We start from the raw sequence: 18167 nt of genomic DNA on the forward strand, positions 1-18167 counted from the left end.
TTCTTGACTCTCAACCCACCGACAACACAAAATGGGCTATTCCTTTCATTTTTACACATGAGACAGCTCGGTTGTCGGTTAAATCATGTTTACTTTTAGCGTTATATAAATCTTGTTGACTTGAACTCTCACTTATTTAAGTATAAGAGTGTTTGCAAGTATCAACCACCACCCATTATGCGAATCGCGGTTGCCCAGAGCCATTTGTCCAATCACCTTGTTTGGGCTGGAAAGAACAACAATAATACAAAAAAAAAATTATTATAAAACCAAACACACTCTTATTTAGTGTATCTTCCTATTATTACATTTTATTTTGTATTCACCTGAATATGTACAAAACAATAGTATTTCATATTTAAACTGAATACATACCAAAACGTCGTATTTCATACACAAATTGTTGTTAAGTAAAACATAAATAAATTAATTAATCTCACACTCTTTTAATTGATATATTTTTTAAATTTTATATTTTGTCAAATTAATTATATATATATTTTTAAAAATTAGATATAGCACTCATTCAGTTAATAATGACATTGAATAAATGAATTGTATATTTATAGAATTTTGAGCATTTAACTAGGACATTATCTAGATTTTATTTTTTTGCTAAATTAATATCTAAACTTTTTCAAAATGGCCACAACATTATTCATAAGAAATAATGTTAATTAAACTTAAAATTATTCTAAATTTCTACTTGATTAGATTAAATTAGTCAAGTGAAAAATAAAACAAATCAATTGTCATATTCAACTGGTGGAATGGGTTTCAACAACCTTAAAGAGAGATAGAGAAGAAGAAAGTAAACTATCGGTTATGAATTTCAATGAATCATAATAGCTATTTTTTATTTTTATTTTTGATTTTATACTAAAATTAACATAATTAAGTAAATATTAGAGATAATTTTAATTAAAATTAATTTAGTTGATATTATTTCTTATGGAAATGTGTCCTGGCCAATAAAAGTTTAAGGACTGATTTGCAAAAATAAAATTTTTGAGGGTGTCTCAGTTAAAAATTCAAAATTTAATGGGTACTTAGGTTAAATACTCAAGATTTATATAGTGAATAATGGAGAAGTATTATAACTAATTTAAAAAAATTAAACACCAAGCTATTGTTTGTTAACTAAGAGATAAATAAAAAAAATGGAATTTAAAAAATATTTTAAATAAAAGTATTTTTTATTATAATTATTAAATTTATTTGATAACTTACTTAAAAAAAAGTCATGTTACTTTTTATTTAAGATTTTATAAATAAATTTATTTAAAAATAAAAAAATAAATTTATCTAAAATTTTACAAATAAAAAAAAACCCTATATGTCCATATCTTATAAAAGTGTAATTCTCAATTTATTCTAAAAAATTAATAAATAATTTAATAAAAATCTTAAATTAATTTTCAAAAAATTTATCTAGATCATTATATATTTTAATTTAAAAAATATTTTAATTTTATTTGAATATAAATTTATCTAATTCATTTTAAGAGACACTATCCAATTAGATCAAATTTGAAATTCAAAATGTGTTTTAAACAAAAGCCTAAAAGTGAGAAGGCAACCGATCACTTTATAAAAAATTACGGAGTAGAATAAGGTACGCCCAACTCGGAGCCGTATACGAAATTCCTAGTAGTCTCCTCCATCGGCTGACGGGAGTGTCTCGGAGTCGTGGACTTAAGTTGTCCAAAACCGGCGAGCCCGCAATCCGAGTTTTTTTTTCCCACTCGGCGATTCCGTCCATTCCCGATGCGGATCGATATGCAAGCAGTGAGTTCGCTTCCACGCCAAGAACCACTCTGATCTCTCTTTGTGATTTGAATCTGTTCTGGCGTCTTCACTGACCAATCCAACCGAGAAATCACACTATTATGATGAGCTATCAGAACGAGGGCTTCTTCGAAGAGGCCCACCTCCGCGTGTCCCCCGAAGAGATGGAGACTCTGGTCCTCGACGACCCCTCTACCGTCCCCCACGCCGGAGATTCTCGTTCCTCCGACGCCCATCCCTTATCCACTCCGTCGCTTGCCTTCGCCGAGATCGTCACCGACGATGACCTCGCTGCCTCGTCTCCACTGTCGCTCTCTCACCGCAGGAGCCCTAGCTCCTCCTTCAATTCAATCCTCGAGCCCCCTTCCTATGCCGAAGCCGTGTTTAGATCCTTCGACGGAGGCGAAACTAACGGCCACGATACCTCCTGCGAAGCCTCGTCCTCGTCGCCATTGGCTTCCGAGTATATAAGGATCTCCGTCTCAGATCCGCAGAAAGTGCAAGAGCTCTCGAACTCGCTCGTTCCAGGCGGTAGCGGCTATTATACGTACCTAATCACGACGAGGACGAACATGCCGCACTTCGGCGGAGCCGAATTCAGCGTTCGGAGGCGGTTCAAGGAGTTCGTGACGCTCTCTGATCGATTAGCGGAGTCGTACCGAGGTTTTTTCGTGCCGATTAGGCCGGACAAGAGTGTGGTGGAGAGCCAGGTGATGCAGAAGCAGGAATTTGTGGAGCAGAGGAGGGACGCATTGGAGAAGTACCTGCGAAGGCTTGCTGCGCATCCCGTGATAAAGAGGAGCGAGGAATTGAGAGTATTTTTGCAGGCTGATGGGAAGCTGCCATTGGTGAGGAGCACCGATGTGGCATCGAGGATGCTTGATGGCGCGGTGAAGCTTCCGCAGCAGCTCTTAGGGGAGTCCGGGGCAACAGTGGATCCAAGTGAAGTGGTGCAGCCGACGAAAGGAGGCAGGGATTTGCTGAGGATTTTTAGGGAGTTGAAGCAGTCAGTTTCTAATGATTGGGGTGGGACTAAGCCGGCGGTGGTGGAGGAAGATAAGGAGTTCTTGGAGAAGAAGGACAAGTTGCGGGATTTTGAGCAGCAGCTCAGTAATTTTTCTCAACAGGTTTGTCTTTCTTTCTTTGAAGTTACAGTAGCACTTTCATATGGTTGTTCAAGCTGGATGAATGGTTCAAACAGTGGTATTTATCTCTACTGGTGAAGCTTAGTCATAGATATTTGTAACCATTTAGATAGTCTCCTAATGAGAACGTTTGAAAGAAAATTAGAGGAGTCCTTGTAGAAAGGTGAATGGATTTGAAGCATTTGTCTGTTGGTAATCTGCACTTGTGTAAGCACGATTTGACCTTTTAATTTGATCTTTTCAGCAGGGTATAAATATTTATAATTAGTTCTACTTAACATTAAGAAAAGACGTCAAATTGCATGAAGCAAGCTTGAACATTCAGGCCAGCTGGAAACTGCATAGATTTAATTATGTCTGAAGGCAACATGGATTTAATTGTGCTCAAACAAAATAAATTTGGGTTGGCTCGTCTGAAATTTGTCTCATATGACTATAAGAGGATAACTGCACTACAGTACACTCATCATAAGGAAAATCTTGGAATCCTAGTTGGGAATAACTGAAAAGCAAATGAATTCACAACTCACGGCTTTGTGATTTCCATTTGTTTGCAGGCTGAATCACTTGTCAAAGCTCAGCAGGACGTTGGAGAGACAATGGGGGAATTGGGTTTGGCATTTGTCAAACTAACAAAGTTTGAGAGTGAAGAAGCCATGTATAACTCGCAAAGAGAGCGGGCTGCCGACATGAAAAATATTGCGACAGCTTCTGTTAAAGCTAGTAGATTGTATCGAGAATTAAATGCACAAACAGTCAAACATTTGGTAAGTGAATGATCTAGGCTATCTTTTGAGTTGTGAACTTTAGATCCTCAACTTGGGTGGTCTGGAACCACAATTTTGTTGGGCCCTTCTTGACAATTGTAGAGATGTTCTTCAATAATTGTTTGTTGCAGTGAACAGAATTCACTTTTTCATGAATATCTCATACCTATGTTTTCTGTCTGAGGGAGATATCTCATACCTATGTTGTCTGTTCTTCCTTGTATGTATAAACCTGCAGGCTAAACTCCATGAATATCTTGGTGTAATGTTAGCTGTCAACAATGCATTTACAGACAGATCAACTGCTTTATTGACAGTACAGACTCTTTTGTCAGAGTTGTCTTCCTTGAATTCAAGGATTGAAAAGCTTGAAGCTGCTTCATCAAAAATCTTTGGTGGGGACAGGTCAAGGATACGCAAGATAGAAGAGTTGAAAGAAACTGTTAGAATCACTGAAGACGCTAAGAATTGTGCAGTCAGAGAACATGAGCGGGTCAAGGTAACATCTTGTGTGCTGATATCCTGAATGTAGATGTAAGAACTGCTGTAGCTTTAAGGATTTCATTTTGGGGTTATTTTTATTTGTCTTCCACATATCTTAAACATCTGCTGAATTGCTGTTGTGACTAAATTGGTGCATAAGTGGTACATACAGAAATTTGAATTTGATTGGTATGCTGCCATTTTCTTCTGGCTATTTTTTGTTCCCAGAGAAATAAGAATACCATGGAATGCCCCTTTACTTTAGGGATAACCAACCTCACCCCCTTTTAAAAAGGCAAAGTCAATCTAAGAAGGAAAAATTAAAGCAAGAATGAAGGGAGAAGGAAAAAACATTCAAGCCAGAGTAACATATTGATTATAAATGCATGCATTGGTTTTACTTGAATGAGTGAATTATTATGACACTGATTGACAGAATAATTAATTTAGGGATAATTTTACCATCCATATTACTTAATTAACAAGAAGCAAAATGCACTGAGTTTATTTTTAATGACAGAAATACATGTTACAGCAATTACTGAGATACTTTCTCTTCCTTTCTCATACCAAAACAGAGTCTTCCTCAATAGCTGCTCTCTAACAAAAAGTGAAACCTTTATCTATGTGGGTAAATATAGCCCAACAAGAAAGTGAATGAAATAAAGAACTCTGTGGTGGTTCTCTCTTCTATCATATGATGATATTGATAGAAAAATACAAAAGAACTCTTCCTCTGTTTAATATGCCATGTTGTGAGAATTGTCTTGAAGTGCTACTGTGTTGGCATGCATAGTTGATCCCCTAGGTGTGGGAACTGAAAACTTGAGGAATGCCATGATACACCATATTTTGGAGTTAAGATAAACCATAATGATTTTTCACCTTTTCTTGCTAATGAAAATTCTATTTGACTAAGCTTGATTTGGTAATGAAAATTCCTTTTGGTTGCTTTTGCATTGAAATAGAAAAAGGGGAAGTTCTAAATCTGGTTTTTGTATCCCTCACAAGGTAGCCTATCTCGATTTGCTTACCTTAGTGTCTATTAACTAGGCCACTTTCCATAGTTTCTTCTCTTAAAAAGCCTTTAAGATGTATCCATGTTCTTACTTCAATTCCCAGAAAATACTTAAATCTGCCCAGCTCCTTTATCTCAAATTCCTTGATCAAGCATCCTTTCAACATTTCTATTCCTTCCTTATCATTATCGGTGACAATGATATCATCCACATACACTAGTAATGCAGTTATTCCCCTTGTGGCTGAATGATGTGCAAACAAGGTATGATTACCTTGACTTTGTTTGTACCCCATGCCAAACATAACTTTTGTGAATGCCCAAACTAGGCTCTTAGTGACTGTTTTCAATCCATAGAGAGTCTTTTCCAATTTGCATATCACATTTTCCTTAGTTTTTAAACCAATAGCAGGTGGCACTTCCATATAAATCTCCTCCTCTAAGTCCAAAGCATTTTTTACATCAAATTGTTGCAATTGCTAGCCAAGATTAGCAACTAAGGACAGTAACACCCTGATTGTATTCATCTTTGCTACGGGAGCAAAAGTCTTCAAATAATCAACGCCATATGTCTGGGTATATCCTTTAGCAACCAACCTTGTTTTGTATCTTTCTAAGGACCCATTAGATCTATATTTCACAATGAACACCCACTTACACCCTACTGGTTGCTTTCTTTTTGGCAATCTAACCAATTCCTAGGTTTAGTTCTTCTCTAGTGTTGCCATCTCTATCTCCATGGCACTCTTCCAGTTTTCATTACCTAATGGTTCAGAAAAAGTCTTTGGGATTGGAATGGTGTTTAGGTTGGTGAGGAAAGCTTTATGTCTAGGAGACAAATTTGAGTAGGATATGAACAAGTGGAGAAGGTGTTTGGTATAGGTCCTTGTTTCCTTTCTAATGGCAATTGGGAGATCAAGATCACTGAGATTAGGTTGATTACAAGTACTCATGTCAGGATCAGGTGTAGGTGTAGGTTTGATGGAGGATGGATTAGGTTCAGAAATAGGAATGCAAGATTTAAGACACGGTTAAGATATTGTAGCTTGCATAGGTGGAGGAGCTAGTACCTTTCTCCTTGAATACACTTGTAGTGGACTAGAAGAAGGTTGTAGATTTTCCCTTTGTATCATGCTTAATGAGTCCTGTGAGGTAGAGACTAGAGGAGGCAAGGAAGAAGAAGGAAGATCAGGGAGGAACAAGTCTTTGTCTCTTATCTTCCAAGAATGTAGTCTCCCCCTGAGGGTAAGGATGGTTAAAGTAGGAACTCTCCTCCACAAATTTACATCAGGTGAAATGAAAAATTTCTTGGTAGGAGGGTGAAAGCATTTATAGCCTTTTTGAGTGGAGGAATACCCAACAAAGATACATTTGAGAGCTCGAGGATTAAGTTTGCCTCTATTAGGGGTGTAGATATGAACAAAACTTAAACAGCCAAAAACTTTGGGAGTGAGACCATTAGAAGTATTGAACCCAGGAAAGGCCTTGGCGAGGAGATGAATCGGACTATGGGAATCCGGACTTCTAGAAGGTAGTTGGTTAATCAGATATGTAGTTGTTAAGGCTCCTTCTCCCCAATATTGTTTAGGAACATTATTGTGGAAGAGAAGAGCTCTTGTAACAGCTAATAGGTGACCATTTTTTCTCTTAGCCACTCCATTTGTTAAGGAGTATAAACACAAGAGGACTCATGAATTATACCCCTTTTTTGGAAGAAAACATACCAACTTATTAAAATAGTCTCTAGCATTGTCTAACCAAACTCTCTATATTTCAACCCCAAACTGAATTTTAATCATGTTATAGAAAATTGAAAAAATTGTGCACACTTCGGATTTAGCCTTTAATAGGTAAAACAAACCACCTATGTGCGATCATCCACAAATGAGACAAACCATCGAGCCCCTAAGATATTAGGAACAAGAGAAGAACCCCGTATATCACTATGAATCAGTGTAAAGGGAAGAGAACTTCTGTTATTATTAAGAGGAAATGAGACTCTTCTATGTTTTACAAGCTCACACACATCACAATGAAATTCCCTAACATCTAATCCCTTGAATAATGAAGGAAACAACAATTAAAGAACCCTAAAAGATGGATGACTAAGAGGAAAATGATGGAGCCAAAACCTATCTTTATTGGACTTAACTAAGAATGTTACATGGGAAACTCTCCTTTCATTAGTTTGTCCATTAAGGTCTTCAAGATAGTAAAGTCGATTCTTTTCCCTAGCACGTCCAATCATCCTTATCGGGTCTTGTGCCTGAAATTCACAAAAGAAGGGATAAAAGATGACACGACAATTAGCATCAGTGGTTAGTTTTTGAATGGAAACAAAATTGGTGAAAAGTTTAAGGACATGGAGAACATTCTTTAGGACTAGGTTGTTGTTTATAAGGACATCTCCTTGGCTAGCTACAGTTGTTAAAGATCCATCAGCCATAGTTATTTTTCTTGTGCTAAAACATGGTGTATAGGATAGAAACCGGTGTGAAGAAAAAGTCATATGGTCTGTGGCTCCAGAGTCAAGTATCCATGTGTTTGTAGGGTTACATCTGAAGCATGAAAGGTAGGAGAAGAGGAACATATACCTATAAAGGCTAGAGTGCAAGTACCTGTCCTAGGTTTCTTTTCCAGCGTCCCTAATAGATTCCTTAGCTTCTCAATCTCCTCCCGGTTTAACTCCATTGTATCTGCTTGATCTGGAGCTTCTCCTTCAATAGACTGCTGGCAACTGGCCACGTATACTTGCCCTTGTCCTTTTTGTTGTCCACCCTTGGTTGGTTTACCATGAAGTTTCCAGCACTTCTCTATGGTATGCGTAAGCTTCTTGCGGTATGTGCACCCCAAATTGTCCTTGTTCATTATTTTGGATCAATCAAAAACCTTCTTGTCATCTCTAGGTTGTTTTTCCTGGCCAGAACTCCTCAAGGTTAAGTGTGCTGAACTATCTGTTGGAGTAGTCTCAAGCATCACCCTTCTTCGTCCTTCCTCTACACATACAATTGATATTGCCTAATTTAGAGAAGACAAATCTGCCTTTTCAAGTATTTGAATTCTTACTGCATCAAACTCCAAGTTTAGACCTGCAAGGAAATCATAAGTCCTTTCGTTTTTAACAAATCTTTTTTGTATAGCAGCATCTTCACTCCACTTCATCTGAATGCACTTGTAGCGATCAAATTCTTGCCACAAAGTTTGCAAAAGATTCGCATATTCGATGATAGACCGAGATCCTTGCTTGGTGGCGGCTACTTTGGCCCTAATCTCGTAGATCTAAGCAGAATCATGTACCTTAGAGTAAGTGAGTTTCACAGCCTCCCAAATCTCCTTAGCAGTCTTTAGAAACATGGTAGTCACTGATCTCGAGCAACATGGAATTCCAGAGCCAGGCATAACTAACGAGTTATCTTCATCTTAGGCTACATACATAGGATCATCCTCCTTAGGCCCGGTTCCAAGTAAGTGGCTTAGCTTCCCTTTGCCCTTCAGGAATGTCCTAATCAATTGGGATCACTTCAAGTAGTTTTTTTCCATTCAGCCTATAGGCTGCTTGGATGTTCTGTAGCTCTCCACCGGGCATTGCACCGTTGCTGGAATTTTCAGCAAAAGGAACTTCTGTTGTGCTACCGGATTCAATGGAGTCCATCATGGTTATAAGGTTATGAAAGGGGATTGGATTGAGGTAGGCTACGGCCTCTGAAAGCCAAAAATTGCCTTACTCCAAAGGGTATGAACTTATGGCTCTAATACCATGTCACAATGATGGAAAATCCAATCACACTTTCATTGAAAGGTTACAAGAAGTATATATACAACCTATTATCCTATATAGGCAGTTTCCTAATTAGATAGTTTCCTAAGATTAGGAAATATTTACAATCTAGAATGCAATTATAAATACAGTAAAAAATATAATCTCCTAGGAAGAAATATAGAAAGATAAATCAACTGAAATCAATCCCAAATATGGGTAGTAATCTCTCGCGTATTTCTAACAACCTTCAAAATCCTCAGATCTAATCAACTATTTCTAAAGAGATCTAAGTGTACCTTTGCTGAGAGGAAGGTGGAGTACTTAGGCCACATATTTACTAGGGAAGGGGTGGGCACAGACTCAAATAAGATTGCAATCATAGTGGAGTGGCCTAGACCTAACATAGTCAAAGACCTAAGAGGATTCCTAGGCTTAATGGGGTATTATAGGACATTCATCAAGGATTATGGTGTTATATGCAAACCATTAACTGAGTTACTCAAGAACAACTTTGGATGGAATCCAAGGGCAGAGGTAGCCTTTCACACACTAAAGAAGGCAATGACATAGACCCCTATACTAGCCTTACCTGACTTTACTAAGCCCTTTATTTTGTGGACAGATGTGTGTGAAACAAGGGTTGGTGCAGTGTTGGTACAGGAGGGAAGACCCTTGGCTTTTCTCAGCCAAGCCTTGGCCCCAAAGCACTTGGGACTAAGCATTTATGACAAAGAGCTGATTGCAGTGTTAATGGCAGTAGACAAATGGAGATATTATCTAGAGGGGAGCCAGTTTGTGATTAAGACTGACCATGAGAGCCTCAAATTCTTGATGCAACAGAGGTTGCACACTCATTTACAAAGAAAAGGAGTTACTAAGCTGTTAGGGATGGATTATACCATACAGGATAGAAAAGGGAAAGAAAACACCGTGGCAGATATACTGTCAAGGAAGGAGGAGAAAAGGAGTTATCAAGCTATCTCAGCTGTGGTGCCTGATTGGGTGAAGAAGATAACAGTAAGTTATGAACAAACTGCATGGGCAAAGGATCTTGTGACTCAATTAGCAACTCAGCCTGCTAATCGAAAATGGTTATACCTTGTCAGCCGGGTTATTGAGGTACAAAGGGAGGCTGGTAATAGGGGAAGATGACCAGCTCAGGAAAAGGATCCTACAATCTTTGCACAACTCACCTATAGGAGGTCACTCGGGCTTAAATGTCACTTATCACACGGTAAGACAATTGTTTTATTGGCCTGGACAGAAGAGGGATGTGACCAAATATGTGCTGGAATGCCCGGTCTGTCAGTGTTGTAAGCATGAGCAGGTCCCATATCCAGGCCTGCTGCAGCCACTTGATGTTCCGGATCAGGCTAGGCAGCAAATCTCTATAGATTTCATGGAAGGCTTGCCTAAGTCAGAAGGAAGAGTGTTGTGTTAGTGGTGGTAGACAAACTGACTAAATTTGGCCATTTCATAAGTATGGCTCATCCCTTTACAGCCCCTGAGGTAGCAAGGCTGCTATTAGATTCTGTGGGCTACCACCGTCCGTCATCTAAGACAGGGACAAAATATTCACCAACTACTTTTGGAAGCAATTGGGAGTGGGGCTGCACATGTCAACGGCATATAACCCCGAAAACGATGGAAAGACCGAAATAGTGAACCAATGCCTAGAGACTAACCTCAGATGCATTTGCTTTTCTAAGCCAAAGAGTTGGAACAAGTGGCTATCGCTAGCCCAATGGTGGTGTAATTCAAACTTCCACCAATCCTTTATGAGATCCCCGTTTGAGGCCTTTTTCGATATAAGCCACCCTTAATTCTTGCTATCATGCAATATTCAAGTGCTGAAATGGCAGTAGACCAGTATTTGCAGCAAAGACAAGGGGCATTGCAGGTGATAAAGAAAGAGTCAATAGTAGCACAAAACCGAATGAAGCAAATAGCAGATAGGAGGAGGAGTGAGAGAACTTTCGAGGTAGGGGACGTGGTTTATTTGAAGGTCAATAGATTCCAGCAACAGCTTTTTTCTACAACCCCTATGTCAAAGTTACATCCCATGTATTATGGACCATTTCCTATAATGGCCAAGGTGGGAAAGGTGGCATACAAGCTGCAGTTACCGGAAGGAGTGATGGTCCACCCTATTTTTCACGTTTCCCTGTTAAAAAAGTTCGTGGGGCCTACTGATCTAACTAGCTTGGACCTTCCTCCTATGGAAGAAGACTCATCAGAAAAAGTGGAGCCACTTGCAGTGCTGGAGAAGAGAGTAATGTATCAAAATTCCCTACCTCTCACCCAAGTCTTGGTGTAGTGGAGTCACCTGCACCCTGATCACACAATTTGGGAATACTACTTGCCTGATCTTCTCAGACAATTCCCTCGAGTTGTCCAATTTTTGTAATTTCTTGAGGACAAAATGTTTCCCTGGGAGGGGGGGGGGGGGTGTTTGTCACATTCCTAAAGGGTAGGATAGTAAATGTAATTTCCTTTATGCTGTCAGGATAGTACTTGGTTAGGAGTAGCCATACTTCACCGGGTGTACATTTCCGGTTGGTTGTACTCTAGCTGGAGACTATATATAAGGCCACAGCCAAAGAATAGAGGATCATGTGATGAATGATATGCAATTCTTCTCTCTCCATTCTGTTCTATCCTTGAATATACCTGCACGGACCCTTGTTAAATCTGGGGTTTTGACACCTATCTATCACTTTAGCAAATTGGAGTCTAGCTGAGGAAGAGTTACGAGGCGTAAAACAAAAGGATACGCTGATGTGCCAGGCATACTATGTGAAATTATTCCACCATTAATGATAAATAATAAATAAAAACTGAAGTTACATCTAGGGACACTTAGTTGCTGGAAAGGGGCTCACAGGGTTGTGACTGGCCTCAGCTTGGTTCGGGAGGTGACTGTTTTTTTTTGTAAGAAACAATAAAAGAATCAATTTATCATCTTTCTATGAATAAATCAGCCACAATCACACATTTCCAAAATCGAAGTTATGCTCTTTTCAGAACTTAATGTGGCTTTGGGCTTCTTTTCAAAACTGAATATTACTTTGACTCTGTTTAGAATTGCATCTCTTTTAACCCTTTATCAAAAGTTTTGGGCATGTTTTTTACTTCTTTTCAAAATCATACTTGATTTTGGTTCTAATATTAAAATTGTACATGATTTTTCTTTTCAGTTGATAACTAAACACTGTTCTCTCTTTAACTTAAAAATTGATTAAAATTTTCTTAAGTAATCACCAACTCTCAAAGCATCATTCTTGGAACACATTTTCTCATGTTGGCTTTTATACAAATGTGATTAACTTGATTCTACCTCAAGATATATAGGTAACTGTAGTTCCCCTCCCATATGTGGTCACACCATTGAAGTTTAGATGTTTACATGAGCATGATCTGACACAAACATTTTGAAGCCACAAATTTCAAAAATTGTCGTACACAACATGATAGAGACACATGATTAGGTAAGTATATATTTTACAGTTAGCATGAAATCATTAAATGTATCTTAAGTTTTTTAATTACAAATGCATTCAATTTTCTATATCAAAATAGAAGATGGCTACTTAACACAACGCTCTTGTGCTAACCATTGGCTACCTAATTTAACCCTCCTCGTTCATCCAACAATGTGATTGGTTATAATAGGCCTCCCAGTCGTCAATCCCCAACCCGCATTTCTCTGGTGTGGCAACAGCGGTGGAGGTTGCGCCGAGTAGTGGTAGGACCAGGTGGAGCTCCGAGTCAAATCCTAGACCCGAGGTGGTGCTGGGTTCTTGCCACTTCTGAGATGGGTTGCCAAAAACCGTCGCCACCTCTGTCGTGTCGGTGGACTCGCTGCTGTTGTCGCCGCCGAAGGAGGAAGATAAGGTTGAGGAGGAAGTCGGTGGGCTTGGGCTTCCAATGGTCTCCAGGACAGAGGTGGGCTCTGGCTGCTCTCTTCCAAGAAAGCAACTCGAGCTGGTGGTGGGTTCTTGCCACTTCTGAGATGGGTTGCCAAAAACTGCCGCCACCTCTGTCGTGTCGGTGGACCCGCTGCTGTTGTCCCCACTGAAGGAGGAAGATAAGGTTGAGGAGGAAGACGGTGGGCTTGGGCTTCCAATGGTCTCCAAGACAGAGGTGGGCTCTGGCTGCTCTCTTCCAAGAAAGCAACTCTCCTTGTTCCAATTCTTCTTCCACTGAAACAACAACAAATTTATAGAAGATGAAGAACAACACGACAAAATGGCATTGGTTTGGCCTTGTTCATTGACGAGCTGGTCCAGAAATGACGTTGTTTTTGCTATTGTGTTCATTATTTGACACATTAGCTGCCATGTAAGCAACGACACACACTTGCTCGATCAAGGCCTAGACCGAGTAGTGGTAGGACTAGGTGGAGCTCCGAGTCAAGTCCTAGACCCGAGCTGGTGGTGGGTTCTTGCCACTTCTGAGATGGGTTGCCAAAAACCGCTGCCACCTCTGTTGTGTCGGTGGACCCGCTGTTGCTGCCACCGCCGAAGGAGGAAGATAAGGTTGAGGAGGAAGCCGGTGGGCTTGGGCTTCCAATGGTCTCCAAGACAGAGGTGGGCTCTCGCTGCTCTCTTCCAAGAAAGCAACTCTCCTTGTTCCAATTCTTCTTCCATTGAAACAACAACAGATTTACAGAAGACGAAGAACAACACGACAAAATGGCGTTGTTTTGGCCGTGCTCATTGACGAGCTGGTCCAGAAATGACACCATTTTTGTTGATGTGTTCGTTATTTGACACATTAGCTGCCACGTAAGCAACGACACACACTTGCTCGATCAATGATAAAATTGAAACAAAAATAAAAGTTCGATGACTAAATTGAAGCAAATATCAAAACATGATAAAATTTAAAATTGACCCTAAATTTAGGATATATTAATCTATTTGGCCTATTATAACCAATCACATTGCTAGATGAACAAGGAGGGTTGACTTAGGTAGCCAATGGTCAGCACAAGAGTGTTGTGTTAGATAGCCATCTTCTATTTTGATATAGAAAATTGAATGCATTTGTAATTAAAAAACTTAAGATACATTTAATGTTTTCATGCTAAATGTAAAATATATACTTATCTAATCATGTGTCTCCATCATGTTGTGTACAACAATTTTTGAAATTTGTGGCTTCAAAATGTTTGTGTCAGATCATGCTCATGCCAACATCTACACTTCAATGGTGACCACATATGGGAGGGAACTACAGTTACCTATATATCATGAAGTGTTAAGGGGATTACTCAATCCAAAAATGAAATCATATTGATTACCAAACACTGAAGTAATTTTTTATGGAATTGACTTAGGTTTGCTTGAATATAGGTTTTGTATAGAAACAAAAGATGAAAGAAGATAAGTGAGAAACCAAAGAAGAGATAACACTTCTGGGGCTAGAAATTTGTATTTGAGTTATGATTCCTTTGTAAATGAATAAATGTCATACTCTAATTTATGTTTTAGATGTATTCTATTGATTAATCCATTTCCCATAGTAGGGTTTGGAAATGATATTCTCCCCAATATGCCACTTTGTAACTTATTTGTAGGCTTGAATTTCTTTTAGATTAATATGTTAATTTTGATAGTGATTCTAAATTGCAAAAGAAATTGATGTATTTGCTTACCAAAAATGAATACTTGCCTGGGTTTGGGGATTGCTTTTAATAGCTGTTTATCTAGTCATTTCATTTCTTTAAAATTTCATTGCTTAATTTTTATGAATAAAATGGAGTCAAATGTGAAATATTAGAAGATTATATTCTAAAAGACGTGTATTTTTCATTATATTTTTTGTTTATATGTAAGTGGGAAAAAAATAATTATGATAAAATGGTGAGTGGAAGACTACAATTTGTATAATGAGCTAAAGTTCTTCTTAGATGGAATTTATCAGAATGTCTTTATCAAATAAGGGCTTAGTAGGCAGTTTTATTGGTTAATCAAGTCAATAACATTTTCTTGTTCAAATTAAGGACTAACAAGGCATTTTGCATAGTCTAACACAAATCTGAGCCTGTAAATGCAGGGGAGGTCAATGTTAATATGTGAAACCTGGTGATACACCAAACCACATTGGATCTAGGTGAAATTCACTACCCTGCGTTGACCAAATTGGTGTCACACATGCCATCAATATATCAAAGCTTTAACCCCACTAGTAGGGTGGTGGGGACATCATGGAGATGCACATACCAAACTGAACACCCTTTGCGAAATCTAAAACCATAATTTTTTCAAATCAAATGTCCATTTCAAGTGTTTTTTTTTTTTTTCCTTTTCTTCTTTTGCATGGCCTAATTGAATGCAGCAATGGACTCCTACTTCTTAAAGCAAGTCAATGCCCCTTTTCATGCAAATTTAATAATATTTAAATTTTGATTTCCCAAGAGAATTTTATCTTAGGACACAATTGGGCCTAAATAGGAGTATAACGAGCTATAATTAGAAATTTCATTCATCATTTTGATTTTTCTCTGCAGTAAAGTACTTCTGTTGCTCTTCTAGGATTTGATGTTCAGAATTTAGAAAAAAAAAAAAATGTCTTTTCTAGTCCATACGGCACCTATGTTTCTAAAAGGGCATCCCTAGTGTGAAGCTCCCTGCTTCGCAAGGGTTAGGGGAGCGTATCAGCTTATCCCAGCACAACGGGAAGGATTTTATGTTCCTTTTAGCCAAACTGTTTCTTTTTGTGCGGCCATTGTGGAATGGTTGCTTTTTCTCTTCAGCCTCTTTTTCAAACTAAAAACCTAGTGGACTAAGTTTTTCTAGTTCTCTTGCTTCTTGTTTTTGGTTGATAGTTTTCTAGTTTTCTCTTTTAGGTTTATTGATTTCAGCAAAAAATTGTGATTATCTGTCTCTTGAGTACTCTTTTTATGATGCTCAGTTGCTTCCCCATCATATCACTTTGGTCCTTTTGTTTAGTTCTTAACACATATAGTTCAATTTGTTTGAGCTTTTAAGTTCTTGAACTAGTCTCATATTATTTTCTATGCCACCCCTATATAATCCCCTTCTATGCATTAAAACACGATTTCCAAACATGCATGCTTTTGAAAGTTATGCAAGCATGGGCAATTTTCCCAATTTATTCATTTCTATTGCAAATTGAGCCCAAATATTAAACATAATTTGTAACTTGTATTGAGGTCAGTATAGATCTTTGTAAGATTTTGTGGATGTCTATGTTTTATTAATGTGTCTTATCATGTGCAGTTGTTCCTCCTTATGCTCTGTTTCTTCTTTTTAATTCTGAATATGTATCGCTCATCTTGATTGAGCTGTCAAATTCATCTTTTGTCTTATCTTTTTCTCATGGAACATTCCTAACAGAAAACTTATCCATCACCTATGTGCAGGAAAACAATAAGAATGAGCTTGAAAGGCTAGACAAAGAGAGGCATGATGACTTTTTGAGCATGTTGAAAGGGTTTGTAGTTAATCAGGTATAGTCTCTTGATTACTGGTGCCATGGACTTTCTTGTGTTATCTGGAGCGTAAGTTTGCTACTTGGCTAATGAGTTGCACTTCCTGTGTTTGAACCCAGTCATAGATAATTCCATCTAGGGTACCTATTGACTTGCATAAGTTTGGTGAAATTTCTTGGGCCGTTTGCATTTGTAGTGTTTTCCTGTCATTTTAGTTTAGTTTCTAAAAATGTTGGTTCACTGAAATTCAGTACTAACTTTTTTGATTTTTACTAGAAAATGGTGGTTTCTGTAGTCCAATGGTTGAATACCAATGTTGAACCTTTATATTTTCTACTTAAAATCTTCCATTTTTCAAATTGAGGTCAATATAGTTTGATCCATTAATATCATGTGCTTCCTAGTAAAAATAATTATTGGGTTTGAGCTAAGAAATTATCTTGCAAGCAGAGATGGAAGGAGAATACCTTTGGTTTCTTTAAGTGAAATAGATCGCTTGTTTTACTGGTATGATCTACAAAAGTTTAATAAATGATTTAACAGAATTAGATTTCTGGTCTGAAGCTACAATTGACTCTCTCGTGTAGTTTCTATAAATTAGTCTTATCCTTTTTGCTGTTTAGATTCTGAATTTAGCTGAAATAGGAAGCACATCATCTGATAGGCTTTAATGTGGAAGCAGAGGGCTTAAAACAGAGAATTGGAAGTTTGAGATTAGCATTAAAAGTTGGATTGAGTTTGCCCTTGGGAACAATACAGATCTGTGACCCTATTAGATAAACTGTCTGACCTGGCTCTCATGTTTTTCTAAACAATGCCCCTGTGCTGGCAAAAATTTAGTTCTTTTTGGTTGTCCAATTTCACTGAGAATGCATTTTGGTGAACAAATTGGAGCTCGAGCCAGAACTATTTATCTTTTAAGTTCTTTCCAGAAAGTAAAAGAGTCTTCCTTCAATTTGTAAATTGAATAGGAAATACTTGGAAAAAGAAAAGGGAAAAATGTGTATGAGACGCATGGTCGCAGCCCATCCATATTGTTTCTTCTCTTATTTTCACGCTGCAGATATGTTGGGAAAACTGGCATAATGACGTTTCCATATTGGACCTCCTTCCTTTTAGTTTATTGCTTATATCTTCTGTTTCCTTTTGATGAGATGTCTTATGTTGCCTTCTCTCAAAATGAGTGACCAAACAGGTTGGATACGCGGAGAAGATGGAGAATGTGTGGAAAATGGTTGCAGATGAAACAAGTGGATATGCCAAAAAGGCCAGTGGCTGATGCAAAAATGTCCAGTGGTTCAGAATGTTTCTTCTTCTTTACACCTGCGTCCGGCTGTAGTTTGTTTGTGTACCTAATTTAAGAGACACCCAGTAGTCGTTGACTCGGCAAAGCTTTTTAATATGCTAGAAATCTCCCCCCCCCCCCCCCCCCCCCCCGGCGTTAAATTCAGTAATGGACAATAAGCTTCGTTAAATCCCCAAAATTCAAGTTTTTATGTTCCAGGTTTATCGGTTGCAGTGCAGCTACGTAAACTAATTCTGGTTTCAAGCGCGGGGCTGGATGAGAAGATGCCGCTGCTGCACCTTTTTTATTCTTTTTTCTGGGCAGTTGGCCTAACCTTGTAAACATGTTTTTTTATTTTTTGGGGGAAATGATATTCCTGTATATATATTATTTTTTTGTTTGTTGGTGAATGAGCGTGTTATTTTTTTTAATTATGCCATTACTTCTTTGAAATGAAATGTA

The 18167-nt window shown here is 38.1% G+C and overlaps 1 protein-coding gene across 1 annotated transcript; it reads left to right on the forward strand.

Moving 5' to 3' along the window:
* The first annotated feature begins 1623 nt into the window (after positions 1–1623).
* LOC127797469 (sorting nexin 2B-like) lies at positions 1624–18115 on the forward strand. Its single transcript, XM_052330395.1, has 5 exons — positions 1624–2915; positions 3491–3700; positions 3939–4199; positions 16352–16438; positions 17616–18115. The coding sequence occupies exons 1-5, from the start codon at positions 1890–1892 to the stop codon at positions 17697–17699; spliced, it is 1668 nt and encodes a 555-aa protein (XP_052186355.1). The 5' UTR covers positions 1624–1889; the 3' UTR covers positions 17700–18115.
* The last annotated feature ends 52 nt before the right edge of the window (positions 18116–18167 follow it).

This window comes from Diospyros lotus, chromosome 3, assembly GCF_014633365.1.
Source record: "Diospyros lotus cultivar Yz01 chromosome 3, ASM1463336v1, whole genome shotgun sequence".
Lineage (NCBI taxonomy): Eukaryota > Viridiplantae > Streptophyta > Magnoliopsida > Ericales > Ebenaceae > Diospyros > Diospyros lotus.

What these genes read in the sequence shown, in the direction of transcription:
- LOC127797469 (XM_052330395.1), top strand. Translation starts at nt 1,890, where the DNA reads ATGATGAGCTATCAGAACGAGGGCTTCTTCGAAGAGGCCCACCTCCGC. An exon ending in CACAAACAGTCAAACATTTG is followed by an intron (nt 3,701 to 3,938) that starts GTAAGTGAATGA and finishes ATAAACCTGCAG; the next exon opens with GCTAAACTCCATGAATATCT. An exon ending in GAGAACATGAGCGGGTCAAG is followed by an intron (nt 4,200 to 16,351) that starts GTAACATCTTGT and finishes ACCTATGTGCAG; the next exon opens with GAAAACAATAAGAATGAGCT.